Genomic DNA, 25,016 nt, shown 5'->3' with positions numbered 1-25,016 from the left:
AGGATACAGCAGCATTTGCCTTTTATATTGATCCTTTGTGAGAACAGCTTGTGAGCTAAGAAGTTTTCATCTAAGTATGTAAAAAAAAAAATGTCTTATATAAGGTTCACCCGGAGAGAATAGTGCACAGTGTTTTCTTCTGCAACCGATCTGGACCTGAAACAGAGGACTAACCATCCCTGGTGGCCCTAGCTTATGACTCAGTATACACAGGGAGGTGAGGAATTAGTGGACAAGACCACAACAAGAATGTATAGCGTGGGGGCAGGGAAACTGTATGGGCAGCAACATATGCCATGTGTTATAGAGAAAGGGAAAGGAGTGCATATAACAGGAAAATGTGTTATTACTGTGTGTATTACACTGTGATTAGTTAGTATAGACAGACACCGTTTCTCCATTTGGGAGGAGGATGATACATTTGTTTGACTGACAAGATTCAGATTATTTTATTTGAAGTGCGTCTCATTTCCTATTTCTTAGGTACTTGGACCCCGTTTGTATCGTTGAGACTTGTGTCACTATAAGCCCACTATGGTAAGCCCACTAATGGTGTTAGCCGTTGGCTTAAATCCAAAATCCCTGTCAACATTATTTGTGTCCATCAGTAGTATAATGAAATGGAAGTTTGGATGATTGTAGCGTTCCCTCCACAGGAGCAAGTAGTCTGTTATGAATTGTCTGAATGAACCAAGGCTTCATCAGTTGAGGGGGGTCGGGCACTGAGTAACAGCTGGGTCTGACATGAAGTGTGTATTGTATAAAGGAGTGTGTGTGTGTGTATTGTATAAAGGAGTGTGTGTGTGTGTGTGTGTGTGTGTGTGTGAGAGAGAAAAGGGCAAAAGAGCGCCTGGTTTTCCCCTATGGTTTTGTAGAGGGAATGGCAAGTAATACAGACTCTGGACGGGGTTCTCGTGAGACAGGTATTTCAGTGGTAAAATAAACAAGCACAGCATGTGTCTGTGGCTCATGTTAGTTTTTGTGTGTTTGTGTATGTGTGTGTGTTTACGTGTTTCAAAAGAAAGAAAAAAAATTCAGTGGTATTGAGTTGAGTTACATCTGCCCCAGCCTTCACAAGAGTACAGAGCGCACCACATGTGTGGCTTCACAAACCAAGGGTGAGATGTTCACTTCGTTTCCTGACCTGCTCTTTCCTCCCTCACCTCGTTTCTACTATTCTGCTGTTGTAATGATTTTTTATGCCGATTCGAAGTTGATGTCATTGCTGTCATACATTTGTATCTACATTGTGTTTTTTCCTCCCCTCTCAGCTATGAGCAGTTTATGACAAAAGGTTACTATGTCCTAGATTTACTAGGCTTTTGCACCTGTGGAAAAGTCTTACCACTTCTTCTGTAAAAGCGTGAAATTCTGTTTTATATAAGTATTGCCATCTTTGCACTGTAGCATTGTACGGTGGTGTGGTTTACCTATAGGCCTACGCAAAGTATGAAAAGCTATTTTAAGCGTGGAACCCCATCCTCCTAACCCTAAAGCACCCTCTCCTCCACCCACGCTTTCCTGGGCTCCCTCTCTCTACAGTTGTACAGCTCCCCTTTCTTAGCAGGTAGGCCCCGTGCAGCCACCCACGCATCAGGTACAGTGTGCAAAACCTGGGGCTTCCTGTTATGACTATGGTTTCCTGTTTCCTGTAACAAATGCAACAAACTCCCAATAGTGCAGATCTGGGACCAGCTTGCCATAATTACTGCCCAAATAAATTATTACAAGAAAAAAACACAAAACTGATCTTAGATCAGTGCAGAAGGGCAACTTAATTCTAAAGCAACAAAATTACTTCTGTGGCGATGTTTGGAAAGAGGTGTTGTTGCCATAATATGCAAGCGAACGATAGAGAGATAGAAAGAGATGAAGATGGGTGGGGGTTGAAGGCTATGTAAGGAGAGAGAGTGAGGGGGGGGGGGGGGATTAGGGGTGCCAAGGGAGCACTGAAGCAACAATAACAGCAGTGTGTCTGCCCGTGGGTGAAGTTACTGCTTGCCAAAAATATAAAATAACATCCTTCGTGCTCAATGACACATATGCTGCCATTGCAACCCCCCCGCCAGGCTACCTCTTGCTCTTTTTCTCTCCATACTGCTCTCTTTTTCTCTCCCTCTCTAGCTCAACGGGGGTCATAAGAATCACCGTTAACCAGCATGCATCTCTCTTGCTCCCCGTAGCGGGTCTGGCTTGCACCATGCTGTGTGTTTGGTGATGATGTACGTTAATCACTGTTTAACAACAACCACACCCTTCACACTCTGACAGAGACAACATTCTGTCATGACAATAGACAAAAGCATTCATCTATTTTTCATTTATCCATCTAAGCATTCATGCATAGGCCTATTCACCCTCTAATGATGGACCCCCATTACCCTTTCCTGTTTTCACAGAACGTGATTAGAGGTGCAATATACCTCTCTCTACTCTTCTCTGTCTCTCTTTTCCACTTGCTTTTTCCTCATCTTCCCCTCCCCCTTTCTTGCAGATTGGAATTCATTAGCAATCAAAGAGCTACTGACGAACGCAGGATCTTAATTACCCTCTAATTTGCATATTTGCATATTAATGACTGCAGACTTTGCTGTTTTACTGCCGCAGTGGCTTATAGAGCAACCCATCTCCCTCATAGCCCCCCTCCTCTCTAAGTTCTAGAATTACCCCCACCACACAAACGTGCACACACACACAGACTTATATACAAAACCTGCACACACTCTGCTAGAATCTGAGCTCTTTAAGCTTTAGACTTATCCCCAACACACTCATACACACACACGCTCAAGCGTGAGTGTACACACAAAACCTACACAGTCAACATCCTTAGCACATAGGTAAGGTCGGCTGTGGGGAATTTGTTTACTCTATTGAAGTGGCCTTTGAAGGGATATGATACAATTGTTTTTAGACACTAATCTAAGGTCAGGTTTGCTGTTTTCCCTCTTGGTAAGCTGGTCCTAGATCTGTGCTTGAGGGCAACTTCTACCCTGAGCGCCTCTGAATTGCTATACTTCCCCCTAGTGGTATCATGAGTGTTTTACCACAATGTAGCAAACAGTTGCAAAAATATTGCTACCGAAACAAGAGTTTATTTTACAGATTCAGGTAGGTCCCTCCCCGTTTCATTCCTAGTGAATACACCCCAGGATACCGGTAGTTCATGTCATGCCATGAAAGAAAATCCCTTTAGAATTTGCTTTCAATAGTTTTATAGAAAATAAGGAGACCCTGCTCCGTTGTGACAATACATATAATTTATTGACAATTATGCCATGAAAACAACATTTTTGATGTTTTTGACATGGTACAAAACATCCATCGTTTTAAACCATTTTTGAGAAGAAATACACAAAGAGAAGCAAAGAAATCAGTGAAAGGCCAACTTTCACTCGACCACCCCAGGACACAGAAACGCACTTATTTTATGGCAGCTCCATGCCCTGCTGTATACATGCTTTTATATACACTAAGTGTACAAAACATGAAGAACTCATGCTCTTTCCATGACAGACTGACCAGGTGAATCCAGGTGAAAGCTATGATCCCTTACTGATGTCACTTGTTAAATCCACTTTAATCCGTGTAGATGACGTTTCAAGTACCTTAGTCTATTGGTGATGTGAACACCATCATGGTCCAAACTCACCAAGAAAGTAATGAAGAGAGCACGACAACGCCTTTTCCCCCTCAGGAGACTTAAAAGATTTGGCATAGGTCCCGCGATCCTAAAAAAGTTCTACAGCTGCACCATCGAGAGCATCCTGACCGCTTGCAACACCGCCTGGTATGGCAACTGCTTGGCAACTGACTGTAAGGCGCTATAGAGGGTAGTGCATACAGCCCAGTACATCACTGGGTTCCTGCCTCCAGGACCTATATACTAATCGATGTCAGAGGAAGGCCCCAAAAATTGTCAAAGAATCCAGTCATCCAAGTCATAGACTATGCTCTCTGCTACCACACGGCAAGCGGTACCGGAGCACCAAGTCTAGGTGCAAAAGTCTCCTTAACAGCTTCAACTCCCAAGCCATAAGACTGCTGAACAATTGATCAAATGGCCACCCGGATTATTTGACACACCCCACCTTTGTTTTTACAACTGCTGCCACTCACTGTTTATTTTCTATGCATAGTCACTTTACCCCTACCTACATGTACAAATTACTTCGACGAAGCTGTACCCCCACACATGGACTCGGTACCGGTACCCCCTGTATATAGCCTCATTGTTATTTTGTATAACTTTTTAAAATTTTATTAACTTTATTTAGTAAACATTTTCTTAAAACTGAATTGTTGGTTAAGGGCTTACAACGGTAAGGTTGTATTGTTGTATTCAGCGCATGTGACAAATACAAATTCATTGATTTGAAGGGGAGGTGACAGGTTAAAGAAGGATTTTTAAACCTTGAGACAATTGAGACATGGATAGTGTCTGTGTGGCATTCAGAGTGTGAATGGTAATGACAAAAGGTTTGAGAGCCTTTGAACGGGGTATGGTAATAAGTGTCAGATGCACCGGTTTGTGTTAACTGCAACGCTGCTGGGTTTTTCACACTCAGTTTGTGTATCAAGAATGATCCACCACTCAAACATGGGCCAGCATCCTTGTAGAGACCATGCCACAATGAATTGAGGCTGTCGTGAAGGCAAAAGGGGGTGCAACTCAATATTAGGAAGGTGTTCTTAATGTTTTGTACACTCAAGTGTATATTACGACAGTGTTTCCCAACTCCAGTCATAGAGTACCCACAACCCTCAATGAGTTGAATCAGGTGAGTTTGTCCGGGGCTACAACAAAACATGTGTACTGTTGGGGGTACTTGAGGACAGGACTTGGGAAACACTGTATTAGGAGATATAAATTACTCTGGTTAAGGTGTGTTTATCTCCCAACACTGGTCAGGCATGCATCTCTCCTACAGCCAAAGGGATGGAGGGAGCCTGGCCAGGACACAGACACTAGGGCTGCATCCTCTTCTAGTAGAATTTCCTTCAACTTCACTGATGTGAAAGAATTGGACAGGATGCCATCCCACATCTCATTGACAAACACTACTCACTCAATCTGCCGAAAGAGAAAAATTAAAAACTGATGTACAGTATGCAAATAAGCTTAACATATCTGAATATCAGAGGAAGCTGGTTGGAGGAGCTTTAGGAGGACGGGCTCATTGTATTGGCTGGAATTAAATGGAACGGAGTCAAACATGTGGTTTCCATATGTTTACCGTTCCATTTATTCCATTCCAGACATTACAATGAGCCGATACTCCTATAGCTCCCCCCACCAGCCTCTGCTGAATATGCACACAGAGATGTGAAGACATACAATGTACATGTCAATACATATAACTCCTAATCATGATTGTAACAAGACCTATGGCCTGGCCCATATTTGGGTTATTGCTTGTACAGAGTGATTGATAGATGTAATTGAAAAGCAAAATAAGATGATCTTGGGAAAATAGAAGTGCAGTTGTGTTTACATACTCAGGAAGCTGAAATAGGTCTCGCTTAGTTTGATGTCAAGTATCACAATTTCTTTATTTCTAAAACAAGGCATATATATATATATATATATATTTCTGCGTAACCTCTGTTCAAAGGGTTCTGGTGTTACAGCAATGCAAAATAGTGCCTTCAGGAAGTACCCACACCTTCACTTTTTCCAGTTAGTGGGATTAAAATAGATTTGTCATTGATCTACACAAAACACTGATGTCAAAGTGGAAGAAATGCATTTCGTTGTTGAGTAGTCAACCGAGTCAATACGTGTTAGTCACCTTTGGCAGCATTTACAACTGAGTCTTTCTGGGTAAGTCTAAGAGCTTTGCCACCTGGATTGTCCAATACTTTCCCATTATTAAATAAAAAAGTGGGTTAATCACCACGAGAGCCATTTAAGTCTTGCCATAGAGTTAAGCCGAGTCAAGTCCAAGTCAAAACTAGGACACCCAGGAACAGTCAATGTCATCTTGGTATGTAGCCCGTGTAGATTTTGCCGTGTTTCAGGTTACCGTCCTGCTGAAAGGTGAATTTGTCTTCCAATGTCTGTTTGAAAGCAGACCAGGGTTTCCTTTAGGATTTGTATGTGCTTAGATATATTCCGTTTCTTTTTAGCCTAAATATATATATCTTTTTAAATAAGGCCTTGACGACCACAAGCATCCTATAGATACAGCCACCACCATGCTTGAAAATATGGAGTGGCACTCCGTGATGTGGTTTCCCCCAAACATAACACTTTGTACTCAACAATAAGTACATTCTTTGCCACTTTGGCAATATTACTTTAGTGCATCACTGATAATAGGATGCATGTTTAGAATATTTAATTCTGTAGAGGCTTCTCTCTCATTTATGTTAATCTCAGTTCTTTGATCGTCATTTTTAAAAATACAATTGGCCTCATGGTGAAATTCCTCTCCAGCAACTGATTTAGGAAGGGCGCCTGTATCTTTGAAGAGACTGGATGTATTGATATCCCATCCAAAGCGTAAAATTAACTGCACCATGCTCAGGGTTATTTAAAATGTCAGCTTTCATTTTTACCCATCTACCAATAGGTGTCCTTTACGAACCATAGGAAAACCTCCCTGGTCTTTCTGGTTGAAATTCACTGCTCAACTGAGGGACCTTCCAGATAATTGTAAAAATCATGTTAAAGAGTATAGTAGTGAGTCCATGCAACTTATTAAGCACATTCACCCCTGAACTTTAGGCTTGCCATTTTTTTTTTTTTGAAAAAAAAAAAAAAAAAAGGGTGTGATACTTGAGTCAAGACATTTCAGCTTTTCATTTAATATATTGAGAAACAATTCCACTGACATTATGGGGTATTGTGTGACAAGTGACAAAATCTCAATTTACTCCATTTTAAATTCAGGGATGTGAATATTTTCTGAAGGCACTGTAGATACATGTCAAAACTTGGTGCCAACTGTGTAGATTTTGAGTTAAGAGTTCACCGCATGGGTTTATCTAAAGCCTTTACCTCTGACCAGGCCCATTTTACACCTTAGGTCTGCTCATCCAGGGTAATGAAGCTCCCCGATGCCACACTGTTGATACTGCAGACTACAACAGCCAGACCGCTTTGACGGTCTGATAGGGGAATCTGACAGTGTGAGGGGTTGCCCTAACCACACCATTGAAGCAATGTTGATTACGGTTGAAACTGTGGGCTTGTTTCTGACAGGAGAGTGACTGACTAGGGCCAGTTCATACCAGGACCACTTGAGGGGAAAGGTGGCTGACAAGGAAAGTGTGTTTCTATACATGTGGTTGTGGAGGCTGCTTGCGTCCACAGGCCACTGAATGTGTGTCTAGTCTGCAGTGCATGTGGGAGTGCTGGGTTGGTTCAGCCCCATGGTTTTACAGAGCCAGCAAGCAAAGTCCACCTCCTCTACCTCAGAGCGCTTGATAAATGCATGGTTCTGAAACAGAGATACATGGCTCAGTACAAGACTACATCCATAGAATCAGCATGTCAATAAAATCTGTCCAATTTCCCAGGTTATTATAAGTCAGGCAGTTGATAAGCACAAAACTCACCATCAGCATCTTCAGGTCAGCCCGGTCTTTTGGGTTCTTCATGAGACTGAAGCACAAGAAAATCATAGTCAGATCTAACAAAGCAGTTAGATCTAATGACTTCTAATGAGGACCACTTTGGAAACAAGTGTTTGACATTACTCGTACCCATATACACCGGTTGAAAATTGCAGATTTGGGCCCTAATGTGCACCTAAAATTGGAAAGGTGGCTGTACAGGAACATGCAGAGCTCAGGCTCTGCACTTCAGTGCTGTAGGAGTTTGGCTGACAGCCTTTATGAACTTGAGCACCGCACGCAACAAGGAGTCACCCCTATCCCTCCCACTAATTGGGCAACTTTTCAACAATGCTTTGTTGTCCGAGTGAGGGAAATGCTGTAAATTAAGACTATTTTGAAAGATGAGACATTGAGGATTACCATCTTTGATGTCATGCAAGCAGGCCAAACACCCCTAAGTCCAAATGTGCACTTCCCATTTATTCCTGTATCAAACTTATGTCATACACAGTATCAACATTTAGTGACCATCTTTGATACAGTGGTAAGATGTGTCATTAACCAGGTTGGCTCTGAACAGAATGAGCCTGTTAGTTGTAGAGAACTCGTTGCGGATCACGCACGCATGACTGTTAAGCGCACCAAAATTACCATTGGTGCCTCTGAATTGCCTTGCGAAAGCCTAAAACTGTATTATAACTTGGCTGCGCACACTTGAGGTTTGTGGCCACTTGAACACCAGTAAGTCCTCTTTCAAACCCTTGCAAAATATATCTAGTTCATACATGTTGCATCTACTCCACATATTCTTATATTACTGAATGTATCCAGAGTATTTGACTGTTATCAGCAAATCTGCCAAAAAGTACAATAAAAGGTCAAATGCAAAATCAAAGTGTATTGTTTGGACTCAGTCTTGTCAGGTGAAACTTTGTGTCCGCAACTTATCTAATAACGGTCCGATACTCTCCACTGTTCCCTTTTAATTGCTACCATGCTTATGCAAGATGGCGTAGCAGTAAGTCGTCCTGTCGTGTCGTGTCCCTGTATATTTCGTTTATTTTCCGTTTTTTACATAGCTATCCCTTTAAAAACATTTTGCTAAACCTAAGCTTCCAAATACGCTGGATCTTCACAACTAGCTATCTAGCTAAATCGCAACCCCGGATGATTACCCCTGGCTAGCGTTTCCACCCACTTAGCTTGAAGCTAGCCCGGCCTGCGCTACCACCGTAGCATACTCCTGAGCTACAATACCCGGGCCCACGACCGGTCTATCGATGTCACCGCATGAAGAGGAATAAACAGACTCACCCCATCGCGACGTCCCCCAAAGGCTAACTCTCTAGCCCTCGCTATCTCCCTGCTTGCTAATTCGGCCTGCTAACTGCTAGCTTGTCCAGCTCCGGTCCGCTAACTGCTACCTTGTCTAGCCCGGGCCTACAAACTGTTAGCACAGGCCTGCTAACCGCCTGAATCGCCGCGTCCCAAACGCCCACCGGACCCATATTTACTATCTCTTTTGACTTTTAATTTGTTTATACCTTCCGGAAACCTGCCTCACCCAATGTGATACGGAATCGCTATTATTTTTTATTTATTTTTAGAACACACTCAAGAACCTCCAGAAGCTAACCAGCTAACTAGCTACAAGCTATTTAGTCATTGTTCGTTTTTTTAACCTGGATAACACTCGCCAGTCCAGCTTCCCTTCCCCATCCACCGCTGCCCCCTGGACACTGATCTCTTGGCTACATAGCTGATGCACGCTGGACTGTCCATTAATCACGGTACTCCATTCTGCTTGTTTGTTTTATCTGTTGGCCCCGTTGCCTAGTCTACGCCATTTTACCTGCTGTTGTTGTGCTAGCTGATTAGCTGTTGTCTCACCTACTGTTTTAGCTAGCTTTCCCAATTCAACACCTGTGATTACTGTATGCCTCGCTGTATGTCTCTCTCAAATGTCAATATGCCTTGTATACTGTTGTTCAGGTTAGTTATCATTGTTTTAGTTCACAATGGAGCCCCTAGTTCCACTCTTCATACCCCTGATAACTCCTTTGTCCCACCTCCCACACATGCGGTGACCTCACCCATTACTACCAGCATGTCCAGAGATACAACCTCTCTCATCATCACCCAGTGCCTGGGCTTACCTCCGCTGTACCCGCACCCCACCATACCCCTGTCTGCGCATTATTCCCTGAATATATTCTACCATGCCCAGAAACCTGCTCCTCTTATTCTCTGTCCCCAACGCTCTAGGCGACCAGTTTTGATAGCCTTTAGCCGCACCCTCATACTACTCCTCTGTTCCGCGGGTGATGTGGAGGTAAACCCAGGCCCTGCATGTCCCCAGGCACCCTCATTTGTTGACTTCTGTGATCGAAAAAGCCTTGGTTTCATGCATGTCAACATCAGAAGCCTCCTCCCTAAGTTTGTCTTACTCACTGCTTTAGCACACTCTGCTAACCCTGATGTCCTTGCTGTGTCCGAATCCTGGCTCAGGAAGGCCACCAAAAATTCAGAGATTTCCATACCCAACTATAACATCTTCCGTCAAGATAGAACTGCCAAAGGGGGAGGAGTTGCAGTTTACTGCAGAGATAGCCTGCAAAGTAATGTCATACTTTCCAGGTCCATACCCAAACAGTTCGAACTACTAATTTTGAAAATTACTCTCCAGAAATAAGTCTCTCACGGTTGCCGCCTGCTACCGACCCCCCTCAGCTCCCAGCTGTGCCCTGGACACCATTTGTGAATTGATCGCCCCCCATCTAGCTTCAGAGTTTGTTCTGTTAGGTGACCTAAACTAGGATATGCTTAACACCCCGCCAGTCCTACAATCTAAGCTAGATGCCCTCAATCTCACACAAATCATCAAGGAACCCACCAGGTACAACCCTAACTCTGTAAACAAGGGCACCCTCATAGACATCATCCTGACCAACTGGCCCTCCAAATACACCTCCTCTGAGTTCAAACAGGATCTCAGCGATCACTGCCTCATTGCCTGTATCCGCTACGGAGCCGCAGTCAAACGACCAGAAGTTTGCATCCTGTAGCTCCAACTCCAAAAAGTGAAGACACTGAAGTCCATGGAGAACAAGAGCACCTCCTCCCAGCTGCCCACGGCACTGAGGCTAGGTAACACGGTCACCACTGATAAATCCATGATTATCGAAAACTTCAATAAGCATTTCTCAACGGCTGGCCATGCCTTCCGCCTGGCTACTTCAACCTCGGCCAACAGCTCCGCCCCCCCCGCAGCTCCTCGCCCAAGCCTCTCCAGGTTCTCCTTTACCCAAATCCAGATAGCAGATGTTCTGAAAGAGCTGCAAAACCTGGACCCGTACAAATCAGCTGGGCTTGACAATCTGGACCCTCTATTTCTGAAACTGCCACCATTGTCGCAACCCCTATTACCAGCCTGTTCAACCTCTTTCATCTCGTCTGAGATCCCCAAGGATTGGAAAGCTGCCGCAGTCATCCCCCTCTTCAAAGGGGGAGACACCCTGGACCCAAACTGTTACAGACCTATATCCATCCTGCCCTGCCTATCTAAGGTCTTCGAAAGCCAAGTCAACAAACAGGTCACTGACCATCTCGAATCCCACCGTACCTTCTCCGCTGTGCAATCTGGTTTCCGAGCCGGTCATGGGTGCACCTCAGCCACACTCAAGGTACTAAACGATATCATAACCGCCATCGATAAAAGACAGTACTGTGCAGCCGTCTTCATCGACCTTGCCAAGGCTTTCGACTCTGTCAATCACCATATTCTTATCGGCAGACTCAGTAGCCTCGGTTTTTCGGATGACTGCCTTGCCTGGTTCACCAATTACTTTGCAGACAGAGTTCAGTGTGTCAAATCGGATGGCATGCTGTCCGGTCCTCTGGCAGTCTCTATGGGGGTGCCACAGGGTTCAATTCTCGGGCCGACTCTTTTCTCTGTGTATATCAATGATGTTGCTCTTGCTGCGGGCGATTCCCTGATCCACCTCTACGCAGACGACACCATTCTATATACTTTCGGCCAGTCTTTGGACACTGTGCTATCTAACCTCCAAACAAGCTTCAATGCCATACAACACTCCTTCCGTGGCCTCCAACTGCTCTTAAACGCTAGTAAAACCAAATGCATGCTTTTCAACCGGTCGCTGCCTGCACCTGCATGCCCGACTAGCATCACCACCCTGGATGGTTCCGACCTAGAATATGTGGACGTCTATAAGTACCTAGGTGTCTGGCTAGACTGCAAACTCTCCTTCCAGACTCATATCAAACATCTCCAATCGAAAATCAAATCAAGAGTCGGCTTTCTATTCCGCAACAAAGCCTCCTTCACTCAAGCCGCCAAGCTTACCCTAGTAAAACTGACTATCCTACCGATCCTCGACTTCGACGATGTCATCTACAAAATGGCTTCCAACACTCTACTCAGCAAACTGGATGCAGTCTATCACAGTGCCATCCGTTTTGTCACTAAAGCACCTTATACCACCCACCACTGCGACTTGTATGCTCTAGTCGGCTGGCCCTCGCTACATATTCGTCGCCAGACCCACTGGCTCCAGGTCATCTACAAGTCTATGCTAGGTAAAGCTCCGCCTTATCTCAGCTCACTGGTCACGATGGCAACACCCATCCGTAGCACGCGCTCCAGCAGGTGTATCTTACTGATCATCCCTAAAGCCAACACCTCATTTGGCCGCCTTTCGTTCCAGTACTCTGCTGCCTGTGACTGGAACGAATTGCAAAAATCGCTGAACTTGGAGACTTTTATCTCCCTCACCAACTTCAAACATCAGCTATCTGAGCAGCTAACCGATCGCTGCACCTGTACATAGTCTATTGGTAAATAGCCCACCCTTTTCACCTACCTCATCCCCATACTGTTTTTATTTATTTACTTTTCTGCTCTTCTGCACGCCAATATCTCTACCTGTACATGACCATCTGATCATTTATCACTCCAGTGTTAATCTGCAAAATTGTAATTATTTGCCTACCTCCTCATGCCTTTTGCACACATTGTATATAGACCCCCCCTTTGTTTTCTACTGTGTTATTGACTTGTTAATTGTTTACTCCATGTGTAACTCTTTGTGGTATGCTCACACTGCTATGCTTTCTTGGCCAGCTCGCAGTTGCAAATGAGAACTTGTTCTCAACTAGCCTACCTGGTTAAATAATGGTGAAATAAAAAATAAAAATTTCATATTTCTGTAACAAACATTTCAATTTAGCCCCATCCATATAGGCCAATTCCCTCGTGTAAAGGGTTAAGCGCCATCCTCTGGGAATTGATTTCATCTCTTGTTGTATACGTTTTTACCCAAATAAATGCAATTCAATAAATCAAGACATTGTATTCTTTAAATCATTCAGACTGAGGGAGACTCACCATCTAGTCACAAAGTCATGGAAATCAGAAGTGAAAACTCCATGGGGCAGTTCAGGGGGAGGCTGGAACAAGATTAACAGACTAAAAACAGCCCATCTATACACTATGCCTTGGATATAGAGTCGGTCATATCTTAGTACTAAACAGTCTATTACAATAATTTGTATTCTATGGCCATGAGGGGGTGGTCTCCTCAGCAATGCTCACCTTGTTGACAATGTAGTTCAGCAGCTCAAAGATGGCCATCACAGGCCCATCGCCTGCAAGACAGTGAAACATTAGAGATCAATTGTACAAATAAGTTCATTCTAACCATCTGGAGGAGAAACGCTGTTCTCACTGCTGGCAGGTCTGCCCCCGGGGGTTCTGGGTAAGGTGCTGCTGTGCATGTCTCCATCGGACCCATCCATGATGAGCCGTCCGAAGATGGTCTCCAACTCCTTGGCGTCAGGAGGGGGTATGGGGTACCGGCCGATAGACAGCTCCACCAGAGACAGGCCCATACTCCACACGTCAGACTGAACAGAGTAGTGGGTGCCCTGCAATCGCTCCGGCTGTTGGTTAGAGACAGATAAATGGATTACAGAGGCTTACATGTACAGAGAGAGGTGTACAGAGAGAGGAGGTGTACACACCGACATGTAGGAGCGTGTTCCCACGAAGGAGTTGGCCATGGAGTCTATGAGCTGTCCACTCACACCAAAGTCACACAGCTTGATCTCCCCACAAGAGTTCACCAGGATATTAGAGGGCTTCACATCTGGGGGACGGATGGGATGTCAGTGAGTGTAGGAAACTACATACAAGACAGAGCTAACGACAACTATACAGTAGTATGTAAATCAAACTGCAAAACAAATCAACGTGTACCTCTGTGCATGATGTGGTGTTTTTCTCGTAGATAGGCCAACCCTCTGAGAACCTGTGACGACAAAACGTTTGGGGTAAGTCTCAAAAATATATAAATAAAATGTAAAAGGCAATGGAAAGCTAGCCATCTGACTGGCACCATCTTTAGGCTATGTAGCTGGTTTGCTGGTACTGACAGCAATGCTGACTTTCCCTAGGATCTCCTCAGGGATCCTCTTGGCCTCCTTCAGCACCTGGTCCAGGGAGCCCCCATCCTGTAGGGAGAGAGGAGAGCCACTCACAACCACCGCACTGCCATACGGCAGCAGTAGGGCAAGGCTGAGTACCTGCATTACATTTGCAACTTCACCATCTCCCCCTACTCCCGCAAAATATTTCCCTTGCTCTTGAAAGGCACTCACACACCCCCTCCCCCCTTCTCTCCCCCTCCCTCACCATGTGTTCCATGCAGATGCTGATTTCTCCGTCGCTGTAGAAGGCCCCGTAGAAACTAACTATGTAGGGCGAGTTACACTCATGTAGCAACTGAGACAGACAGAGCAGGTGGGGGAGGGGGGGGGGGGGTAACAAACAGGGGAATAGCCTTATTTAGCTCAGATTTGACTAAATTATTGATATATCCCTAACAGTGAATTAAACCTTTAACATTGTTGAGTGCTACATTTTTGTATATTTGAAGTTAAATCACAACAAAAGCGTCACCTGTAGCTCTCTGATGATCTGGTTTCTGATGGCTGGCTTGATCTCCAGATGGATCAGCTAAGGAGAGGGAGGGTTGAATACAATACAAAATCTAAACAGCTGTGTCTCATGACTAGTAGCCAATGCTGGTTTTGAATCAAAATGGCCATCTAATTGTTTTATTGTAACAGTGTTGCTTCAGTCCCTCTCCTTGGCCCAACCTGGGCTTGAACCAGTCACCCAAGCATCATTACCCATTGCTCCACATAAGCCGCAGCACTTGCTGAGCAAGGAAAACTACTTCAAAGTCTGAGCGAGCATGAAACACCAACTAGCCAGCCATTTCGCACTGGTTACACTAGCATGACAGATGTCCAGTCTGAAATAAAATAACCAACCCCTACTCTTCTAAATACATAAGGATCAGACAGGTGTAAGCAATATGATAGGCAATTTCTATGGAGACTCATTCACTTTTTTCCAAACAAATCATTCTTTCAGTTGAACAAAACCATAGAACATTATGCACAAGGACAACTATAACATGTACTGGGCAAGCTGTACACATGCAATTTGGTAACAGAATTACTGCCAATGGTTAAAACGGAGGTAGCTTTTACAGTAATTCCATTACCAAACTTTGCATCTGTACAGTTCAGTACATTTGTTAGTAGTCCTTGTGCATAGAGTTGTATGGTTTGTTAAACTTTGAAATCAATTGTTTGGCATACATTTTAAACTGAAAAATCAGTCTCAGGTGCAACTCCACGGTAACAGAGTTATGCCATCTAAACCACTGGTTGTCCAAGTGGACTTCCCCTCAATCTGATAACATTCTTAGATCTGGAAGGATGTCACACTTGGTCCCATTCAGACAATTGTGAACTCAGTGGGTTGCTAATTTTGTGTGTGCAGTGAGTACATGCCAAAGGAACTCAGAACACTCAAAAGTGCCCCTGAAACAAACCAAAACTGACACCATCTCAAGAGGTGGTCTTGGTCACTTGAATTCCACAGTTCAGTAACATTTTTTTAGGGCAATGTGAACAAAGCTCCCCAGGTTCTTTTGTCATTCCCACAGCACATACTGGCAACGGCATTCACACCACTCACTTTTCTGGCCATGACCAGGCCTGAGGGTTTGTGGCACACCTTGTTGACCACACCTCCGTTGCCAGCACCCAGCTCACAGATGCGGTGGAAGTCATCGTCTTTCAGCTCACCCACTTTGACTTTCTGGGTAAGGAAAGCCTCCAAGTGCTTCTTCTGCTGCGCATCTAGATCCAACTCTTCCAGCTTCTTCTGTAGGGCCTTCAGGTTAGCCCTGGAGGATGAATTAGCTCACGGTTAAGACTTCGAAAGTAGAGGGGGACTTGAAGTGCATCTGTTGAACAGTAGCCAGCTGGCTAAGCAATTACACTTACTCTGAGGCAGCAGTGATGGTCGTAGAGGTGGACAATCCTCCCTCACCACCAGTGGGAGTGATGTTTAGGGGCACTGGTCTTCTTTTGGGGGGCCATGTTTGAGAATAATTTGATAGCTAAATAAAGCTTCTCCTAAACAGCGTAAAGCTTATTGATCCCAAATTGCCATCTGATGATCAAACAATCCAAAAAGCCACCTGACTGCCTAGCTATCAAACTAGCCTGTGCATCTATCAAATCAAAACAGGTGACAAGGTGGTTAGCTAGCTAAGCTGTCTTATCTGGTCTAATTCACCAAGCTAATTTGTTAACTTTAAAATGACTGGATAAATTAGCTAATTGTTGGCATACAGGCACTCGCTAGCAAGCAACTGGCTAGCAAGCTAACATTATGGTAACAAAGCAATAACTATTAAGACAAGTAACGTTAGCTAAATTGTAAATAATTCTCCAAATCGGGGGTAAAAAGAACCAAGACAAACGTTAGCTAGCAACACAAGCTTAAATTTTTTGGGGACCACAGTCACATTTTCATACCAAATTCCTTTAGCTAACGTTAGCTAATAAATAGCCAACACTCACTGTGGTCCTCGCCAAAACAGTCTAAGCCTAACGTAGGAACTAATAAATGAAGCCGTTCCTGCCGGGTTTTCGGTACACCGAATGGGGGCGTGGCTAAATTTGGCTAGGTCCTATTAAAACTACAATCACTTAACCTGCTCAAAAAAGGTCTAAAAAGTAGCAGTTACTACATTTATACAATAAACACTTTCTACTTAACATTATCGCGCCAATTAAGGATTATGTAATGACGTTAGAAGCAAAATTCGGTTACAAACACTTCATGCAAACTCTGACAAAAGATTGAATATGTTGCAAGAGAAAATAATTCGCCCTTAAAAGGCACAATGGGTTATGGTATATGGCCAATATATTGTACCAGGGCTACTCTTACGTATGATATAACAGTATCTGGATACAGCTGTTCACCATGGTTTATCGGCCACATAACACAAACCATGGGATGGGTGCCTTGCTGTTCAGTGGCGACCCGTCATTCAGGGCAGGTGAGGCAGTGTCACAAACAAGGTAAAAAAAATATGACTTAATAAAGCCTCCATACAAACAGGAAGGCAGCGCCAAAATGAAGGCGTTTCAGCCTAGCTCAATGCTTTGTTGTGGGGCAGCCAGAGGAAAACAGTAGGGGTTGGTAATGTTCTGTAGTTGCACCGTGATTGGCTCAGTTCTCACTCATGGGGACACTACATCACTGCCAAATCTAAGAGTAGAACTCAAATTCAAGCCCCTTGGGTGCTGCCATAGAGTTACATTAAAAGGTGCCCATCCAAGGCTCAATGTCATTGGCCACAGAAAATATCTACAGTAGCTTTGATTGATCATGTCAAAGTCTTAGCTAACAGTCATGAATCAAGTAGACAGCCTACTGACAAATCTTTTATTTTCTCTTATGAGGATTAAATTAGATAACATGTTGGTGCTCAGCTAAAACAATTATGCAATTTGGTAATCGCATATTCAACAATGAGTGGTTTAAAAAGAAATCAGTGTTTAACTACAAGCATTGCAAAGCAATGACTAGCTTGCTATTCAGTGGAGAGTGTGGTCCCAATTATCAGTTTAAGGTTCTTTTCCAAGATTAAAATGAATAACATTGGCCATGCTGTCAATCCAGCATGATTTCTGCCGTGGTCAAAACTGTTCTCAGAGCTGGGAAATCTGACTTGAGTTCAAGACAACTGGGGGGATTTTTTTATTTTTTTAAAAGCTCTGACTGGGGAAATATGTTTTGAACGGTCATTGAACTCAGAATTGTAAGTAATGAGCACGGGCCTATTTCTAGAGCTACAAACTGAAGATCACTTACCCCCCCACAGTTCCCAGCTGTCTTGAAAGCACCATAAATCCAGACAAAGCCAGACTAATGACAAAGTTTGCCCACAAAGGACCACCGCACAACAAGGAGAGTCCAACAACCTAATATGCCAGGGAGGCATGTATACTGTAGCAAGGAAAGTAATACTAAGTGTATGTTGTGTTAGTAGCCCATGTGCCTCACCCTAATAATTGTTTATTTTCCAGTCCTGTTCTGACTTGGTGCACATGTAGCCTATTACCAGTTTTAGAGAAACGTAGTCATTGACCATTGTAAGAGCTTTCATTGTCTGCTTATATGCCTCATTTATCATATGGTGTACAGGGAGAACACTAAGAATTGCCCATATTCCTAATTCTGTCGCTGTACATTTCAAAAGTGCTATACAGTTGACTACATCCTTCCTAGCGAGCTCATTAAGGTCTTAAGTGGATAAGAGGCTTCTGTAATTTTATTGTCATCCACTTATGCCATTGTTTGTGGGTTCTGTAGTCTGTAGCCATGAAGTGCTTTGAAAGGCGATTCATGGCTCACAGCAACACCAATTCACATACGGCCCCAACAATCTCAATTACACTCAACACTGCCCTTTCCCACCTGGACAAAATGAACACCTACACTACCATTCAAAAGTTTGGGGTCACTTAGAAATGTCATTGTTTTTTAAAGCATAAATAAACACATCCGACAATTAATATCAAATTGATCAGAAATACAGTGTAGACATTGTTAATGTTGTAAATGACTACTGGAGCTGGAAACACCACCTTTATGGCATATCTACATAGGATTGATGGTTGCAGATATGAGTCTGTGTTCAAATGGCACATTGTGTTAGCTAATCCAAGTTTATCATTTAAAAAAAGGCTAATTGAGTATTAGAAAGCCCTTTTGCAATTATGTTAGCATAGCTGAAAACTGTTGACGCAATAAAACTGGCCTTCTTTAGACTAGTTGAGTATCTGGAGCATTGAAATTTATGGGTTTGATTACAGGCTCAAAATGGCCAGAAACAAAAAGGAATTTCTGAAAACAGTCTATGCTTGTTCTGAGAAATGATGCTATTCCATGCAAGAAATTGAATCTCATTCAACACTGTACTACTCCCTTCAGAGATCACCAACTGGTTCTAGCCAGGATAGGAATGGGAGGCCCCGGTGCACAACTGAGCATAACAAGTACATTAGTATGTCTAGTTTGAGAAACAGACACCAAGTCCTCAATTGGCAAGTTCATTAAGTAGTACCCGCAAAACACCAGTCTCATCGTCAACAGGCGACTCCGGAATGCTGGCCTTCTAGGCAGAGTTGCAAAGATAAAGCCATCTCAGACTGGCCAAAAAAATAAAGGGAACACTAAAACACATCCTAGATCTGAATTAATGAAATATTCTTATTAAATACTTTCTTTACATAGTTGAATGTGCTGACAAAAAAAAAAAAAAAAGGAAATCAAATTTAGCAACCCATGGAGGTCTGGATTTGGAGTCACCCTCAATTAAAGTGAAAAACCACACTACAGGCTCATCCAACTTTGATGTAATGTCCTTAAAACATGTCAAAATGAGGCTCAGTAGTGTGTGTGGCCTCCACGTGCCTGTATGACCTCCCTACAACGCCTGGGCATGCTCCTGATGAGGTGGCGGATGGTCTCCTGAGGGATCTCCTCCCAGACCTGGACTAAAGCATCCGCCAACTCCTGGACAGTCTGTGGTGCAACGTGGCATTGGTGGATGGAGCGAGACATGATGTCCCATATGTGCTCAATTGGATTCAGGTCTGGGGAACGGGCGGACCAGTCCAAAGCATCAATGCCTTCCTCTTGCAGGAACTGCTGACACTCCAGCCACATGAGGTCTAGCATTGTCTTGCATTAGGAGGAACACAGGGCCAGCATAGTCTCACAAGGGGTCTGAGGATCTCATCTCGGTACCTAATGGCAGTCAGGCTACCTCTGGCGAGCACATGGAGTCACATGACAGACACAGCAAACCTTGCCACAGCTTGCATTGATGTGCCATCCTGGATGAGCTGCACTACCTGAGCCACTTGTGTGGGTTGTAGACTCCGTCTCATGCTACCACTAGAGTGAAAGCACCGCCAGCATTCAAAAGTGACCAAAACGTCAGCCAGGAAGCATAGGAACTGAGAAGTGGTCTGTGGTCACCACCTGCAGAACCACTCCTTTATTGAGAGTGTCTTTGTAATTGCCTATAATTTCCACATGTTGTCTATTCCAATTGCACAACAGCATGTTAAATTTATTGTCAATCAGTGTTGCTTCCTCAGTGGACAGTTTGATTTCACAGAAGTGTGATTGACTTGGAGTTATATTGTGTTTAAGTGTTCACTTTATTTCTTTGAGCAGTATATATATATAAAAAAAAGATTAAGATCGGCAAGACAGACACTGGACAGAGGAAGACTGGCAAAAAAAGTAAACATTTGTGAAACGCAGAAAAAACGAGTGCTTGACGCCATCTGTCAAGCATGGTGGCGGCAATGTGATGGTCTGGGGGTGCTTTGGTGGTGGTAAAGTGGGAGAGTTGTACAGGGTAAAAGGGATCTAGGAGGAAGGTTACCGCCATACCCTATAGATGTCGCTTAATTGGAGCCAATTTCCCCCTACAACAGGACAATGAGCCAAAGCACAGCGCCAAACTATGCAAGAATTATTTAGGGAAGAAGAAGTCCGCTTTTATTCGTCTATAATGGAGTGGACAGCACAGTCACCGGATTTATATTTATAACCGTGCCAATGTGTTGACTATATTTCCAGCTGCACCATTGATACCATCTTGACTGGCTGCGTCACTGCCTGGTACGGCAACTACAAGGCACCAGGCAGCAAGACACTACAGAGGGTAGTGAGTACGGCCCTGTACATCACTGGAACTGAGCTCCCTGCCATCCAGGACCAGGCAGTGTCAGAGGAAGGCCCCAAAAATGAAGGACTCCAACTACCCAAGCCATACGGTTCTCTCCTACCGCATGGCAAGCGGTACAGCAAATCTGGAACCAACAGGACCCTGAACTGCTTCTACCGCAAGCCATAAGACTGCAAAATAGCTACTTGCATTGACCCATTTTAGCACTGACTCGACACTCATACAGTACACCCATAAACACGCTACTACCTAGCATCTATCCTGTTGCCTAGTCACTTCACCCATACGTACATAGCTACCTCAATTACTTTATCCCTCCACTCATTACTCCCGGTATATAACCATGTGTCGCCATTTGATTTTTAAAATCTTTATATTTAACTTTGTTAGAAGAGGACCTGTAAGTAAATGTGTCACTGTTAATCTACACCTGTTTACAGTGCACCAAATGGTGGGTTGGACCTCAATTTATATGCACAGAAAGCTACATTATGAGTTTATCTACAAAGCCCTTTTGGTTAAACACCCTCTAGTCTGGTCTCCACCACCAGCAGTTCCCAGTCTGCTGGGTGGTTGATACTTAAAGTCCCCAGGACATTCACAGTATTAGGAAAGACTGCCTTCTCTTGTGCACCAGAGACATGGAATAGTCTACAATCCATGCTTCATCCTAGATATGTTAATGCAACAGAATTTAAAATATTGATGGGAGACTTTGTAAATGCTTTTTAAAAAATTATATATTTTTTTAAATAGGCTGGATCAAGTTGACTGTTTCAATTCTGTACTGTATTGAATGTTGCTGCCTTCTTGGCCAAGTCTACCTAAAAAAAAAGAGACTGGGTCTCAATGGGCTTTGTGGTAAATAAAAATGTGACAAATAAGATTTGATTGGAGGTACAACTAAAATGACAGCGGCAGTGTTCCTCTGCCCAGGTGTTGCTTACCCATGCTTATTTTTATTTAGTCACATGCTTACAAATGTAGTTGCCGTGTACAGTGCCCTCCATAATTATTGGGACAGTGAAGCACTTCCTTTTGCTATATAATCCAAACTATGACTGTGCAGACTCAGCTTTAATTCACCATGTCAGGTCAACCGTTTAGAAATTACAACACTTCGTACATTTTAGGGGAGCAAAAGTATTGGGACATAATCACATGTATTAAAGTATTAAAAAGTAAAATATTTGGTCTCCTATGCATAGCAGGCAATGACTACATCAAGCTTGCGACTACACATGTTGGATGCATTTGCTGTTTGTTTTGGTTGTATTTCAGATTTTATGCCCAATATTAATCAAATGGTAAATGTATCCGTTGAGTCAATGTCAATAAGAATGTTTCTAAAGAATGTGCATGCTACCATGATTACGGATAATCTTGAATGAATCGTGAATGGAGAAAGTCAGACGCACAAATATAACCAGTGGCAATTTTAGCATGTAAATCTTGGTGGGGCAAACTCAATTTTCAGATGCATGCCAGCAATAATACAACGCGTAAAATTGCACTATAACAGCGACAAGCGGTACCCACAAACTGTTAGGGCCTCTTTCCAGTACAATGGAGTGAATCCCTACAACCACGACACCTGGCTACCAGCGGAGCCTTGTCTGGTAGCGAAACAGTTCAGTCAGCAAAACATGGGCTGCTCTTAAAGTACTTTCCCTGTACACCAGGTCAGAACCGTAGGATAAATAAGTGAAAGCGCTTACAATATTAGATGACATTTCTCAAAAACAAGTTATAGGTAACGCCACCAAGTCAAAACAGTGACGTTAAGCAAAATTAAGTGAATACACAAAATTATTAGGGTGCGGCACATAGACTACTAACAGTTTACAGACTTATGTATACTGTAGCTAAGTATGACTATTTATGTAGTAGCATACAATACATTTTTTGGACTCACCTTGGCTTGTGATGTGCGCACTTAAACATGAAGGTGGCGTGGCAGTCCTTTGTCAGCAAATTTGGTCAAAGTACAGCAGGATTGTGGTGTAAACTCCTGAAAACAGAAAGATGAAGTTGGATTACAGATGTAGGATCTTACATTTGAGCCAATTTGCTATAGGAAAATAATCCTGCAGCAACAGGAAATATGAATTATTAGTGCCTTCAAAAAGTATTCATAACCCTTGACTTATTCCACATTGTGTGCCTTATTTCAAAATTGATTAAATAAACAATTTCTACACACAATAACATAAGTGAAAAGATTAGAAATTTATTGACAACGAAATACAGAATTCTAATTTACAAAGTATTCACACCAATGACTCAATACTTTGTATAAGCACCTTTGGCAGTGATTACAGCTTTGAGTTGTGTCTTAGGTATGGCTATCAGCTTTGCACATCTGTATTTCTCCCATTCTTCATTGCAGTCTCAATCTGTTAAATTAGATGAGCTACAGTGAACAGCAATCTTCAAGTCTTTCCACAGAATTACAATGGGATTCAAGTCTGGACTTTGACTGGGCCACTCAAGAACTTTCACATTCTTGTTCTGAAGCCATTCCAGCATTGCTTTGGCTGCATGCTTGGAGTCATTGCTCTGTTGGAAAATAAATCACCCCAGGCTAAGGTAGTTTGCAGTCTGAAACAGGTTGTCACAGATTTGCTTGTATTAGGCTTCATTCTTTGTTCCCGCCATCCTTACCAGTCTCCCAGTTCCTCTGAAAAGCATCCCACAACCATGCTTCAAAGTAGGGATGATGTTAGATGGGTGATGAGCTGTGCCTGGGTTTCTCCAGACATAGCACTATGTATTCAGGCCAAAGAGTTTAATTTGTCTCTTCAGACCACAGAATATTTTTCCTTACACTCAGTCTTTAACATGCCTTTTTTGCAAACTCCAGGCATGCAGCCATGTGCATTTTGCTCAGGAATAGCTACCATCTGGCCACTCTCCCATAAAGCAGACTGGTGATGTGCGGAGATGTCCTTTTCGCAGGTTCACCCATCTCAGCCAAGAAACTTCGTAGTTCTGTCCGAGTGGTCATTGGGTTCTTGGTCACCTCCCTGACCAAGGTCCTTCTTGCCCAGTTGCTCAGTTTGGGTTGGACAGCAAACTATAGGCAGCGTCTGGGTAGTTCCACATTTGTTAAATTTTCCAATGATGGGGACCACTGTGCTGTTGGGAACATTCAACACTAGAAATTGTTTTACATCCTCACCCAGATACATCCCTCATAACAATTCTATCTCAGAAATCTACTTACAGTTCCTCAGACTTCATGGTCTAGTTTCCTCTCTGACATGCACTGTCAACTGTGGGACCTTATAAAGACAGGTGTGTTTCTTTCTGAATCATGTCCAAACAATTTAATTGGCCACAGGTGGACTCCAATCAAGTTGTAACGACATCTCAAGGATAATCAAAAGGAAATGGATGCACCAAAGCTCAATTTGGAGTGTCATAGCAAAGGTTTTTGATTTGAGTCTTACTGGGGTCTGACTCATAACGAAAAAGACCTTACAGACAAAAAAACTACAATTTACATACATTAACATGAGGTGTGTGTGTGCATCTATCAGTTACATACAAGTCAGTACATACACACAAGTAGGTCACATGGGGAAAGATGTTGTGCCATGAAGTGTTGCTTTTTATATGTAAATGAAATATTTCTGAATTTAATTTTCAATATATTTGCAAAAATTTCTATAAACATGTTTTCACTTTGTCATTATGGGGTATTGTGGGTAGATGGGTGAGAAACGTAATACATTCCGAATTCAGGCTGTAACACAACAAAATGTGAAACAAGTCAAGGGGTATGAATACTTTCTGAAGACACTATGTGGATTATAATTAATGGACATTGTTGTAAGCGTTGATACATTTTTTGAGAGGGAAAATTAAGTCTAAAATTTCTAAGTGGAAATTACAAACTTCAGAAGCCCTTTTAAACCTCAAATACACAAGTTTTATATTTCTTGCATTGCAGTACAGGTCTCCAACAGGGAGATCAAATTAAGATCCTACATATGTATATTCAATCATAACATCGTAGATCTGGGTTCATGCATATTATACTGAATAAAAATATAAACACAACCTGCAAAAATGTCAATGTTTTTACTAAGTCACAGTTCATTGAAGGAAATAAGTAAATTGAAATGAATAAATTAGGCAAAAATTCTATGGATTTCACATGGCAGCCTTTGTGGGCCTTGGAGGCCATAGCCCCCACCCCACCCCCACTTGGCAGTCAGGCCCACCCACTGGAGAGCCAGGCCCAGCTAATCAGAATGATTTTTTTTCCCACAAAAGGGCTTTATT

General features: G+C 43.1%; 1 protein-coding gene across 9 annotated transcripts; it reads right to left on the bottom strand.

Moving 5' to 3' along the window:
* Positions 1-3,245: 3,245 nt before the first annotated feature.
* Positions 3,246-24,051, bottom strand: LOC109872320 (dual specificity mitogen-activated protein kinase kinase 2). 9 transcript variants are annotated; one of them, XM_031807109.1, is made up of 16 exons: positions 23,953-23,983; positions 23,627-23,864; positions 23,030-23,122; positions 22,642-22,737; positions 15,946-16,026; positions 15,635-15,845; positions 14,543-14,599; positions 14,276-14,365; positions 14,017-14,094; positions 13,841-13,892; positions 13,606-13,730; positions 13,311-13,524; positions 13,178-13,230; positions 12,971-13,032; positions 7,564-7,609; positions 3,246-7,445 (listed from the first exon to the last, which is right to left on the bottom strand). In XM_031807109.1, exons 4-16 carry the CDS (start codon positions 22,668-22,670, stop codon positions 7,335-7,337), a joined length of 1,209 nt encoding a protein of 402 aa, XP_031662969.1. In that variant the 5' UTR covers positions 22,671-22,737; positions 23,030-23,122; positions 23,627-23,864; positions 23,953-23,983; the 3' UTR covers positions 3,246-7,334. The 9 variants fall into 9 exon arrangements, with proteins under 9 accessions (XP_031662969.1, XP_031662970.1, XP_020319102.1 ...); XM_031807110.1 differs by lacking the exon at positions 15,946-16,026 and having other exon boundaries at positions 23,953-23,986; XM_020463513.2 differs by lacking the exons at positions 23,030-23,122; positions 23,627-23,864 and having other exon boundaries at positions 23,953-24,051.
* Positions 24,052-25,016: the final 965 nt, after the last annotated feature.

This window comes from Oncorhynchus kisutch, linkage group LG27 (genome assembly GCF_002021735.2).
Source record: "Oncorhynchus kisutch isolate 150728-3 linkage group LG27, Okis_V2, whole genome shotgun sequence".
Classification (NCBI taxonomy): domain Eukaryota; kingdom Metazoa; phylum Chordata; class Actinopteri; order Salmoniformes; family Salmonidae; genus Oncorhynchus; species Oncorhynchus kisutch.
Note: the sequence above shows the minus strand (reverse complement) of the source record. Positions and strands in the feature narration are given on the sequence as shown.